The 13,265-nt window shown below is 43.7% G+C and overlaps 1 protein-coding gene across 1 annotated transcript; it reads right to left on the bottom strand.

Annotated features, from left to right (window-relative positions):
• Positions 1–6,298: 6,298 nt before the first annotated feature.
• Positions 6,299–10,387, bottom strand: sb:cb81 (mRNA decay activator protein ZFP36L1-like). The gene is made up of 2 exons (XM_068585349.1): positions 10,210–10,387; positions 6,299–9,572 (listed from the first exon to the last, which is right to left on the bottom strand). The coding sequence occupies exons 1-2, from the start codon at positions 10,261–10,263 to the stop codon at positions 8,295–8,297; spliced, it is 1,332 nt and encodes a 443-aa protein (XP_068441450.1). The 5' UTR covers positions 10,264–10,387; the 3' UTR covers positions 6,299–8,294.
• Positions 10,388–13,265: the final 2,878 nt, after the last annotated feature.

Consider the following 13,265-nt stretch of genomic DNA (forward strand, 5'->3'; position numbering starts at 1 on the left):
GGGTTGGAATACCTGTTCAGCCAGAGCACGGGTGACTCTGAACCCTCCTCTCTGAAGGACATTGTGAACGATGGACCTGGCCCAGAGGAGGAGGTGGTTCAGACCCCGAGAACCATGAGGCGTACCAGAGCGCTCCAGTCCTGAGAAGAGCGTACGAGAGTGTACAGCACCGGATTCTAGTAGGGGATCCAATCCTGTGCAAAGCACGCATTCCTCTGCCAAAAATAAACATTAAGACAGTACAAGACTTTATCCATCGCCAGGAGCGCCTCCTGAACCTTAACGCCACTAAACTGTCCTCCATCTTACCTGCTGCCCTCCCTCCAGCACCTCACCAGCCGGCAGTCCTCCCTCCACCCCGCTACCCTCTGATGGAGTATGTGCCCACACTCAGCACTGCAGGGACTAAAGTGTTGAAGGAGAAGACGGACATAATCACGCCACTCTCTAGGCCTCAACCATCACTGGCACTTAACTCTGTTTATGCTCTCTCTTGTAAACGCATGCAAAGAGAGTCTTATAAATCTCAGTCCATTTACCATTCATATGTTTTTTCATGCATGTAATGAGTCTTTCATATTGATACAAATTGTGCTATTAGAATCTGTACATTTCTGATTAAAAAAATGTGAGTCTAAAGTGACCATAAATGATACACTCCCTTTGTTCCAGTTTTTAGACACCATTTCTTTCTTACAAGTGAACGTGTTGCTGAGCAGGACAATCTGAAAATCCTTCTACAGAGTCAAATGATCCCACTGCAGGAACACACTTGACCATTAAAGTATATTTTTACTTGTATCCAATACAATGAACTTTATTGTCCCACTCAGGGAAATTTGTCTTGGACTCTCTGCGGTGCATCACGAATGCCTTGAGTTACATGACAACAAACAAAACATCCCCAGCCAAAACAACAATTACAGTATTGCACACATCCCATAACAAACACATATATACACCTCATAAAAATACATGCTAAAAAGATCACCGTAATAAAAGTACTATTAAAAAGTACTTCATAGACTTCAGCCTCAAGCAGCATTGTTAAGAATCTTAATCGAATGAGTTTCTAAAATGGTTGAGTTTACAGAAGAGGACTCTATATCGCTGCCCTGAGGGCAGGAGGTCGTACTCTGAGTGGAGAATGTGCGAAGGATCATTTACTATTTGCTGGGCTTGCCTGAGAACAGATTGTTTATAAGTAGACTGCAAGGTCTGGTAGCTGCTTTTTTCCAATGACCTTTATGGCCGTGTGCACCAGATGAGCGAGTTTAGCTTTTAATCCGGCGGTGAGGTTCCCATACCATATCTGATTAAACTCTCCAGCACTGCGTGGTAAAATAAAAACAGGATGCTTTTGTTTACCCTATATACTCTCAGTCTACGTAGAAAATACAATCTCTGCTGTAGACGGGAACACAAGCTGTCAACATGCATATGCCAACTGAAAGTGTCTTCTAGGTGAACTCCAAGATATTTGTAAGAGCTGACCTGCTCAATAAGTGAGTCGTGTATAATGACTGGGCTGTGATCACCCACTGATCTCGGGTCTAAGAACAACTCTTTAGTTTTGGTAGCATTCAGAGTGAGGTAGTGAGCATCACATTATTGCACAAAGTTATCTATTTCAGAGAAATAAGCTGAGGTACTGGAATCTTTGTGCAGTAGATGGCGGTATCATCAGAAAATTTAAAAACGAGGTTCCCTGGGTGACTGTTTGTACAGTCATTAGTATAAAGTGTAAAAAGAACCGGGGAGCTGACACAACCCTGTGGGGCACCTGTGCTGCTTGATTTGCTTTCTGGGAGTTTGTTATTGACTCTAACCTGCTGACTCCGATTGGTTAAAAAATACCACTTAATTAAAAAAGGGTTAACACTCATCTGCCTCAGTTTAGAGATGAGCAGATGGGGTTGAAGTGTGTTAAAAGCAGAGCTAAAATCAACAAATAAAATCCGTGCATATGCTTTTGGGCATTCCAAGTGCTTGACAGTGGAGTGGGTGATGCAGTTAATAGCGTCATCAGTACCTCTCCCCTGCCTATAAGCAAACTGATATCCTGCTGTCATGTCACTGTGCTGGGAAGCTTTAGGGTCTAAATGTGCGGAACAAGGGGAACTTTATTGTCCAATCACACACACACACACACACACACACACACACACACACACACACACACACACACACACACACACACACACACACACACACACACATTTTCCGGCCAAACAATAAACAAAATAATATAAAAAACCATCTGTCAGAACCACACAACAGGATCTGTGAAGAAAAGTACACACACACATGGCTATATTTTAGTGACTATATTGTAGTTATTATATTATAGAATGAGCGTGTAAATCCCTAAAGCTTCCACTAGATGGCAGCACATGTCTTCCTCATTGCTCCAGGACTTTTTACTTGCCTCAATGGTCATTTTGTGCTCAAACAATAAATACATAAGTGAAACTCTGTCACTATGAAAAAACACTCAAATATGACTCGCATTCAAGTGGCCATCTGTAACATTTATGTGTTCATTGACAAATGGCCATTTAAGACCTTGTGTAACAAGCTACAACTTGACTCATCCAGTTGAGAAACTTTTGAATATGGAACGTAACTGTGACGTTGCTGCACAAGGTACCGCACTACAATGATTCCTTTGAATCTTCTTTTGTTTTCTGACATATTTATCTGCAGAAGGGGGAGACTGCAGCGGAGTGTTTCCATGGCAATTACTCTCTAACCACGGTGTGATGGTCACCGTGAAAACGGCCTCTTCTCCAGATGTTAAGCCTGTTGGAGAGCCACGCGTGAGCGTGCGACGCCTTCCCGCAAAATGTGCTGTTATGTGACACAAAGTGATTCTCGGAGGCTCCCAGTGGGACGAGAAGTGGCCCCCAATGAACATCCAGGTGGACCGTGACTATGATCACACTCAGTACGACAAAGGACTGCAATCAGCACACACAAAAAAGCTGAAATACATGAGAAACACAACCCGACAGTAAACGGGAACACAGGGAGGAGCCCGCAGCCTCGTGGCCCTGAGACTGAGGGGCCACTGTGTGGACTACGTTGTTGATGAAGCCTGCGTCTGCACTGTGGCACTGACTTCAATGGAGAGGACACACGGTTGTGTGTTCCCCACAGCACCTGGATCTTCAGAGGATTTGATGTCCCAACTCCTCCAGCATGTCTTTAGTTCTCCAGCCTTCACAAAAGGAGTTGCTGAGCACGAGGCATTTGTGCAGATTTGTGCATTTGTGCATTTGTCCAGCATTACAGATGACAAACACTCAATACAGTGTAAAGTATGCAGAAAAACAATGGGGAAATTACAAAAAAACAACAACAGTGAAATCTACTACAAAGATTAGGCTAATTTCAGAATTTAAATAATTGACATAATTTGTGTCTAAAGCCTCAGAAGGTCTACAGAGTTTAAGCTCTTGAGAAAAAACATGCAGCTCTTCAACATTAGGTACGAGCTTCTCCAATATTGATACTAATTTAGCATAAATGTAACAAATAAACAATATTTTCTTCTGGTAAGACAGAGGCGTAGAAGTGTTCTGGCTCTCCCAACCCTTTGTTGGCTCACAATGCTCAAACTGAAACCCGATTCTCCCTCTCAAGTCAACCTGTATACGTCTTTCTGGTTGCAGCGAATAACTCACTTTCCTGTGAATGTCAGAGCTGAACCGGAGCCGGAGGCTTTCATCTCATATTGACTCCAGCTCCTACTTCAAATTTAACTTCAACACAACTCTGCTGTTTAATTGGTGGGGGTTTTGAAGACATTTGCAATTCATTTCGGAGACCCCCCCCCCCAAACACACACACACACTCACATCGACACAAACATACACGCCGCCTTTAAACTTCTCCTCAAACCCATCGGTTCCCTCCCGTGCTACCTGTTAATCAGTAATTCTTTCTTTTTTTCACTCTCCTCTCCCTCTCAAACTCTTTTCTGCCGTGGAACTCTTTCAAATGATTACACACACACACACACACACACACACACACACACACACACACACACACACACGCACACGCACGCACACACGCATAGGGGGGAAGCTGCCCCTCACCCTCTCTCCCAGGATGATTCCAATCCATTCCCATTGAGCGGCATTAGCATACAGATGTTGGACTGAAAAGGGAAAGCAGGGAATCACAAAGGGGCCCGCATGACCAGGAGGGGAGGGAGGGGTCGAGGGGCTGCACAGGGATGGCCCTTGGCCTTTTTAAGGTCTTACAGACACACACACACATTCATGCATGCACACACACACATACACACACAGACACACACGGGTATTGAATGGTAAGTAGCCATGGGGGTTGTGGGAGTCTGCTCCTGCCTTACTCTACTGTTATCCATTCACTAGAGGGAAATCCTCGGCCTGCCTATCGCTGAATGCCAACACACACACACACACACACACACACACAGACACACACACACACACACACACACGCACACGCACGCACAGACACACACACACTCAAGGCCCCAACTGCCTCCCTTGCCTTGAGACATATTGCACACATGCATGAACATAAACAGTTTTTCACATTAAATGTGAATTACAGTGACTGTTGCTGTGCGATGTTAGTCATGTACCTTAAATACTGCCAGAGGATTTAGGAGTGACAGCATGTTCCAGTCTGAATCAAATGTAGTTATCTCGAGGTATTTGTACCTCTGTTTCATTTTGTTACACTTCATCTGACAAAACAACATAGTATTCTTTATTCCATTGTATGTATCTGAAAGCTGCAGTTACTTCGTTAATGTATACATTATTAATGTATTAATTACAGTTTGTGGTCCGAGATTAACTTGCCAAACAAGTCAGGCTGTTCTCCAAAAGTAATGCGTTATAATTTGTGTGTAATCCTTGTAATGGCGTCCACGAGTTATTTTAACCCAAACCATAATCTTTTCCTAAACCTAACCCAAATGCCAAAACACTGTGGGGGATTGTGTGGTGCACGCTTGTGTTGGAGGAAACTTTTCATAAAATCTCATATTAATTGCAACAGTATATAAAATGAGTTCCAGCTTCAACAGCTACATTAAATTGAGGTTTTTACAAACACATGCACACACACACACACACACACACACACACACACACACACACACACACACACACACACACACACACACACACACACATACACACACACACACACACCCACACACCCACACACACAAGCACACAGGGGAGGACGTCAACTTCTGCTCCACTTTGTGTGAATAGATGGAAATCAGTCACAAGTATCTCTGTGCCCCATTGTGTGCTGGGAAGTCTTTGTTCGAGCATCTGTTGCCCAAACATTCTCCTCAGTGTCACTCACTCTAAATTGGTCTGTTCAGACGAGTTGCAACAAAACTCCCCCCCCCACACTCTCCCTCCACACACACACAGAAAGGGGAGGGCTGGGAGATTCCCTGAACGCAAGTAAGAGAAAGAATTAATCTTTGTCCCTTTTGTGCGTCAATAAGACACAGATGATCGTAAAAGGCCCTCAGAGCAGTGGTAGCAATTTAGAGTGATGCTCGTGGGAACGCTCTGCCATTTGTGTTACTTCTTCATGTTACACGCAAACATGCACTGACAATTTTTTTAAATTCCGAATTGTTTTAATTTGACAGAAAAAAACAACAACTAATACTGCCAATTTAAGAAGAATTAATTGTGAAATCTACACCTCCGATGTTCCTGCATCCTCTGATATTTGGGATATTCCTCGATGTTCTACAGAGAAATTTTGTCCACAGTAGTCTTCTCTCCAGAGAGTATAACTGCCTCCAACTGCACTGCTGAGTCAGGATTCTGATCATCCAGCTCAGAATCATGCAACACGATGTTAAAGAAAACTGAATAAAAGCTAAGGAAGATTTTACTGCAGAGATGAGAGTGAGCAGAAGGGAACTAATGTGTTTTTTTAAGCATAAACAGGTGGATGTGAGGATAAAACTGAAGACGAACACGCTCAGTGTGGTTGATGTGGATCAGAATTACAGCTCTCTGAGTGTGTTGGATTTCATTCATTTGTATAGTTTGTTGTATGTTATTTTGCTGACATTTTATGCAGTTTTTTTTACTCAACATAAGAATTACCTCATTTATGGGAAAATATCTGAAAACATCCTTGATTTATTCAAATAACTCTAGACTTCCTGTGCACAGCAAAACAGTGCAATGAGATACGAGACAGCAGAGCACTCACTTTTTTTTAAAGACTTTAATTTTGAAATAAAAGGGGACAAATATATTAAGATAAAGAGCTAGGATATCAACATAACCCATGGAATGTAAACAATAAATGCATTTAAATTATGTGAAAAAACAAGATATCAAACACCGCAATATAGGTTTCGCTTCGAAAAACAAAGAAATAAATAAGACTTTAAGTTAACAACAGTTTCAAAAAAACGGCTTGCTGCCGAGTCAAGCTAATAATTAGCTACAGTGAACGAGAAGCGTGTCCAGACTCCTTCGGGGCAGGTTGAGTTGACTTCACGACGAAGAACAAGCAATGCTGATCTTGCTTGGTTTCATTTGAACTCGCTTGATTTCTCCTGCCGCTTGGAGCGTTAGCTAGCTAGCTAGCGTGCAACAGAGCTTGACCTACAAACAAGGCGACTCCGATAGATAGAAGAAAAAAAACAGCAACAATAAACAAAAGGTCACCTGTTAACAAGAAGATAGCGCACAGGGATTGCCGCCCACAGCGACCACAACAGAGCGACACAGCAGTCCTCATAAATCCAAGATGTAGGTAGAAGGATGGAATTTCCCAACATTAACGTTTCTTTTGATAGCTGCTAACCAATACATGTTTTTATTGACTGCTGCAGACTCACACTGAGGCCACGAATGTGTGGTGAACCCGTCTTTCCCCATCGTTTTGCTTTGTATATTAACAACAGCAGGTTATGACAGTAAGGGGTTTGAGGCTTCACGGAGAGGAGAGGAGACTCGCTGGGCGCTCACACCGACAGCAGACAGTGTGGCTCACGCTAACACCAAAAGGGCTCCTGCAGAGAAATAATGCCGGGGAGCTTTTTATCGTGTGAGAACTCAGCAAGTCCTGATTTCTGCCAGGCCTAATAGCCAATAAGGCAACATACGTACATATAGAATGCCAAAAAAAATTATGTTCTTCCTCCTTTTTCCCTCTCCTCCTCGCGAGCCTTCTTAAAGCTACTAGATAGCATAAAAAACACACAGATGGACATCACGAATGCACAAAAGTAAAGCGTAATTTCTCTGGTATTATGAAAAAAACTAAAACAATACATGAACACATTCACAAAGCAAACTCAACGAATTATACAAAAAAAAGCAATAAATAAGACTAAGAAAGTGTTAAGCTATAACATTTGTAATCATAACACTGTGTTTTACCTGTCGTGGTTAAAGGCGAGGCGAGGCGAAACTAGGCTAGGCTAGGCTAGGTGAGGAATAAACAGTACTAGTAGGTTAGGGGGAACTCTAACATCAACTTTGGTAACTAGAGAGTCAGTGGGTCGCCTACACTTTTTGCTTGCTATAAGGCAGTTAAGCTGAAACCTTGCCAGGCAGTAAAAATGTCTGACAATACAATCACAGGGCCACAGCCATACAACCAATCCATGAATCAATCAGTGACAGCATACAGTTATAAGAGGTTTGTTTCACATACTTGGAGAGCCCTAATATGACTGGAGGTGTGCTGCAGGCTGGCACCACTACAAACTGTAAGGAGTAACAATATGATCTGTGAAAAAAAACACATTGTGATGATCAAAAGAAAAGTGGATAGCACACCAGTCATACATAGGGAAAACAGCATTCAATTTAAAATCAGGGTACAGGACAAGTTCTCACACAGAACCCACCCACCCAGTAGGAAAAGCACATGGTGTGACGCTATGCGAAGTACCCTCAAAGTATCCTCTAAAAATGGGTATACAACAGTATACAGCAGTAACAGCGACATAAAAGAACAGAGTTATAAAAATAACCATCAAACACAAAAGAAAGAAAAAGGAAGTCAGCTAAAACTGGACGAACACTGAGCAGCGCTACAACTGCTTGGATGAGGAATGCAATATGCACAAAGTTAGGTACGTTTACCAGGCTGGATTAAAGGAGAAGCTGAATGTCTAATGTTTTAACCCTTCGTGGCTTGACGTCAGATCCTTGTCACATCGATTTAAACAATTAGACCGTTTACCACCCCTCCCAGCCCGACAGTAAATCCAGCTAAAGTAGAACCCCTTCCTACTCGTCTGTGACAGACAGCCGGCTGAAGATGGGCAGGCGTCGGCCCTCGAAGCTCGGCGACTCTGTGCCACTGGAGGAAGAGCTGAGGGAGCAGGAGGAGGTGTAGCCTTCTTCGGAGAGGGAGTCTGCTGACGAGCATCGCTGAAGGCCAGCCAGGCCGTTCAAGCCGTTTAGGGAGGCCGGCAGCTGCTGGGGGATGTGGTAACTGAGGTTTGGGTTTTTGGAGGCGAAAGCAGAGGCGGTACACCTGGTGCCGAGGGAATCGGTCATGGCGTAGAATCGCAGAGCCGAATCGCTGCTGTCGCCGGCTAGGTCTGGGATTCCGGAGAAAGGGTAAGGGCAATGCTTCAGGGCCCCGGGCTCGGAGAAGAGAGGGGAGAGGAGCTCCGGGCTCCCCACTGAAGACGGAGGAGGGGAGACGGAAGAGGCCCGGGCGAAGAAGAGGGAGGAAGGCTGTGTCTCCTCAACTGGTTGGAAAGTTTGTGGAGAGGAGGAGAACCCTGCAAAGCTGAAGCTGTGGCGCAGCAGAGGAGGCCTCATCTTCTGCTTCTGGGGAGGTGCGCCACCGTTGCCGTCGAGGATCTCATCGGCGTTGTGGATGAAGTGGCATCGGGCCCCGTACGGGCAGAAGCCAATTGTGTGGAAAGTGCGGCACGGCTCCGTCTTGTACTTGGGGTGCCTGCTGAGGCCTCTCATCTCATCCATGCCGTGGGCAAACTGGCACTTGGCGCCGTACTTGCAGGTCCCACTCTCCTCGTAGGTGCGGCAGAGTTCGGTCTTGTACCGCGTGGAGATGTGAGGCAAGGGGGCCAGCGGCCTGGAGACGGAAGGGGAGGCCAGGGAGGCCAGGGACGAGAGGGAGGCGTTGCTGAGGGAGAAGCCCGGCGGTGGCAGTAGCAGTTTTGGGGACAAGGTAGCCATCTGGTCCTCTCTGCCTCCAGAGCCGCTGACGTTGCCCTCGATCATGCTGACCGAGCGGTCGACCCTGAAAGGGATGTGGCTCAGCGTGGAGCGGGGAAGCTGACACTCCCCGCTCCAGCCCTGGCTGGTGGCCACGTTGAGCCCCCAGCCGGGCAATGCGTCGGTCACCTCAGAGCTGCTGCTGCCGCAGTTGTTGTTGTTGTTATTGTTGTTGTTGTTGAACTTGGAGTTGGGGAGGGTCACGGGACACAGAGAATGGCGACGCTGGAAGCCCAGGACTCTCTGGCTGTGCTGCTGCCGTTGCGGCTGCGAGCCGGTTGACGAGCCATCTGTCGCCTCCAGGCCACGAAAATTCTGTCACACAAAAGGAGAGAGGAGAAGAATGGATGTGAGCTTTCTGCATTCCTGGAGCGCTGGAGCGAGACTGGCGGGGCCAAGTCGAGCTGAAAGGAGATTTTAAAGCTGCACCTAAAGCAAGCAGGCTATGTTTTAATGTGGAGAGTGCAGTAAACTAAGACTCATAGACTCATTTTAAACAGATAAACTTGTTGAATCTGGGCTTAACTGTATTGTAAAGTAGCATACACATACACAAAGACAAAGTGTTTTCTTTTGTTATACTTTCAGCCATTATGTTCATTACAGATAATGAAAGGAAACAATGCGCACCATTTTTTTTAAACCCCAAAAACATATCTGAAACAAAGAAACTTTTCTTACAGTTTCAAACTTGGTGTTCAGCAAATTTGATTGAAATTAAAACCCCCACCCAATAACTTGTTTTCTTTTGTATACGATAATGTTGAAGCCCTAAATCTAGATTAAAAAAAAAAGATCTTTTGCCAACAGGCCGATGTCACATTAAGTTCATGCACTTTGTTATATTTTCCCAGCATGAAGAAACATGGCACTTGTGCACTCTAGCATTGTCTGAAATGAGAGCCATCAGCTGTTGGCAGTACTGTATAAATGGTTGAAATTGTGCTCTCACCTTAAAGAACTCCTCATCCAGTTCCAGGAAAGGCGTGAGAAAGTCGGAGGGCATGGTTTGTTCAGCAGTCCTTGCCGATTGAAGGATGTCTGGTCCCACAGTGGAGGAAGGCTGGGGAGGACTTAAAAGTTTCAGCTTTTTTTGGGGAGCTGAGACGGCAATAAAGAAAAGTGGAAACCCTCAGAGATCTAAGTTTGGCCCTCGACAGTTGAGAAACTGCTTGCCCCAGGAGTTGAAAGAGGTTTTTGCTGAATGGAGTAGTCTGGTCCGTAGAGTAGGAGAGAGAGAAAGAGAGAGAGAGATAGCAACGTGACCCCCTCGGAGGAAAGTTCCTCGGCCATCTGTTGGAATCCGCTTAAATAGTTGGGGAAACCCATACATACCCAGCCCCCCTGCCTGTGTTCCTCAGGGGGCAGGGCGGGGAGTGAGTGTGTGTGTGCTGGGGGGGATGGGGCCCTGCATTGTAATGGTGTGCTGGGGGGCAGGGTGGGCACAGAAAGACGAGGAGGGAGTTGAATGAAGCCACTTTTCTACCCATTCATTACCAAATCCTTCAAGATGCATTCTTCTTCTTTTATTTTTTTATTTTTTAACCGGCCACCCCCATCACTTTGTTTGGGATCGATACAGCTAAGGAGATAATGACGAGTGTTACACATACCAAAACACACTTAACGTCATTAGTGAAGTTAAAATATACAGCAAATTGTTTAAAAGGGTATTTGATGTTAAAATAAGAGCCACAACTCTTATTTACATGAGAGGTTTATTCCTCCAATGTTGTCTTCAACCCTGATTAAGTGAGGAAGTAAACACACTGTATGGTTGAGGAATTGTGCAACCTGATCAACACAGTTGATATGAAGATTATATGGATTCTTGACAAACATACTTTAAAGTTTAAGGCAAGACACTAAAACCAAAACATTGTGTTTCACGCACTAGTGGATTTTGCGATATCTAATTATAATTCTAAACCATATTGAAAGTCTTCAAAATGTGCTGTATGTAGTTTTACAACACATAATCTCCTCTTCAGCAGCTCTTACATCAGCCAAACGTTCCACGTTCATTCCTTCGTATTCTTAAGGTATTTACAGAGTTTGTTCAGACATAGACTGATTTATATAACATTTATTGACTTTAATATGTCACCAAAATGAAACAAGAGTTTTAAACCTGACTTCATGGTGGTATCTATTCATTAAAAACTTCACACGATTCCCTTCTAAGAAATCACAACTCAAGAAACCCATGAAATGTAGACTAACTGGACTCGTTAAGGTTCCTGCAATGAACACCAGTTGTAATATTCGGCTGAAGCCATGCTGTTCACACAAAAGTGTAATTCCAACACATGGTATCTTGTACTACTTTAACAACACCATCTGTAGGAAGATACTGACGTCTCAAATGTGACATTGTCTCTTCTGATAGATCTCAAATCCTTTGAGTCTGAATCCACTTTGAATTCTTTACTCTTGTTTGTCTGTCATATCAGACCAACACTCTGATTTCTTCCAAAATGCCCACAGGTGTAAATGAAGTGTGAATGTGTGAGAGAACCCCACCCAGCTTTGTGAGGAGTGCTTCAGTACTGGATCAGTTCTCAGAGTCAGAGATGCCTTAGAGGTACAACTTAAACCATGACAAAGTGATACATGTATTGTGTGTGAAAAATGTGAAAACACTATATAAGTAAATACGATAGAACCTTTCTTATAAAAAAAAACATAAATCAACATTAAGTTACGTATAATGTTGTTCATACTTTAATCAGCTTATATATTTTACAGTGGAACAAGTAAAAAGGATCGTAAAGTAGAAGAAAACAAGAAAATGCGAAGAAGAAGGATAAGATTTAGAACACCTTTCACGACTAATACCAATTAAAATGTCCCCGCTTCATATTTTTACATTCATGGCCTCCTGTGTATGTGAGACAAGAACAAGTCCTGACATGCGGGTCAGCGGTGATCCATCCACTCTCTCAGCGGTGACGTTTTTCATCGTCACAGCTTCCCACTTTGAAGCTTGTTGTTGTGTTCAAATGCAAATGAAGGTCAGCGAGGATGGTTCAAAGCTAGCAGGGTGGAGAAGAGTCGACCGTTCCACCAATAACTCGTGGGACCAAACTTTGAATGGCGTCGACGTGAGAGTTCATGATTGTGCTCCCAGCCACAACAACTCAAAGGTGTCTCCTGTTGAGACAGTTCCACTATTCTGGATCAGAGAGATGTGTGAATACTGTCTGTAAAAGTGAATATATATATATATATATATATATATATATATATATATATATATATATATATATATATATATATATATATATATATATATATTATATTTGGCACAATATATTAACAATATTTACAAAAAAATATAAATCTGCTCTGCTCTCCCAACTGCTTGGGCAGGTGAACCTTAAATTTATTACCTTCTCGAGAATATCCATGTCGAACATATCAGAGTTGTTGTAGCTATACCTACAAAATATAATGCACTGTAATGTTTATTAACCCCAAAACACAGGACTTTCACCCAGTAGGCCTCTGTTCGTGTCCTGGGTGAGACCAGTGGTCAACGTTGATTTATTTGTAGCGTAACTTCGGTACCTAAGTAACGCTACTCCTGTATTGTAATATTGTAACCTAAACAACCATTTTTCCCAATGAGAGTCGTTTTGTTGCCTCAACCTAACCAAGTTGTTTCCTGTGAAGACAAAACTTTCCAACAGTAAATAAAAAGAATCCATTTGAAGCATTGTGCCTGCAGTGCTGGAGATGTGGCAACAGAAGCATGTTGAGATAAACCAGGAAGTGTATTTCCCTCACAATCTTCCCATCCAGAGTTAGGAGTCATTTGTTTGTTTGTTCAAAAGCGGTTCAAGCTAGGCTGAAACTTCTTTGATCTTGTTGTGTATTGTACCGACGGTGCGTTCAAACAGTACTGTTGATTAGCTGTTGGTGCTTAGCATTATCTCTGTATGGACGCTGCAGGGACATTTCAGACGGTGTTGCTTTTTATTGTCGGGTGTTGAGCCCCATCAAGGA

This window comes from Clinocottus analis, unplaced genomic scaffold (genome assembly GCF_023055335.1).
Source record: "Clinocottus analis isolate CAN_PGR_092001 unplaced genomic scaffold, fCliAna1.0.p SCAF_2, whole genome shotgun sequence".
Lineage (NCBI taxonomy): Eukaryota > Metazoa > Chordata > Actinopteri > Perciformes > Cottidae > Clinocottus > Clinocottus analis.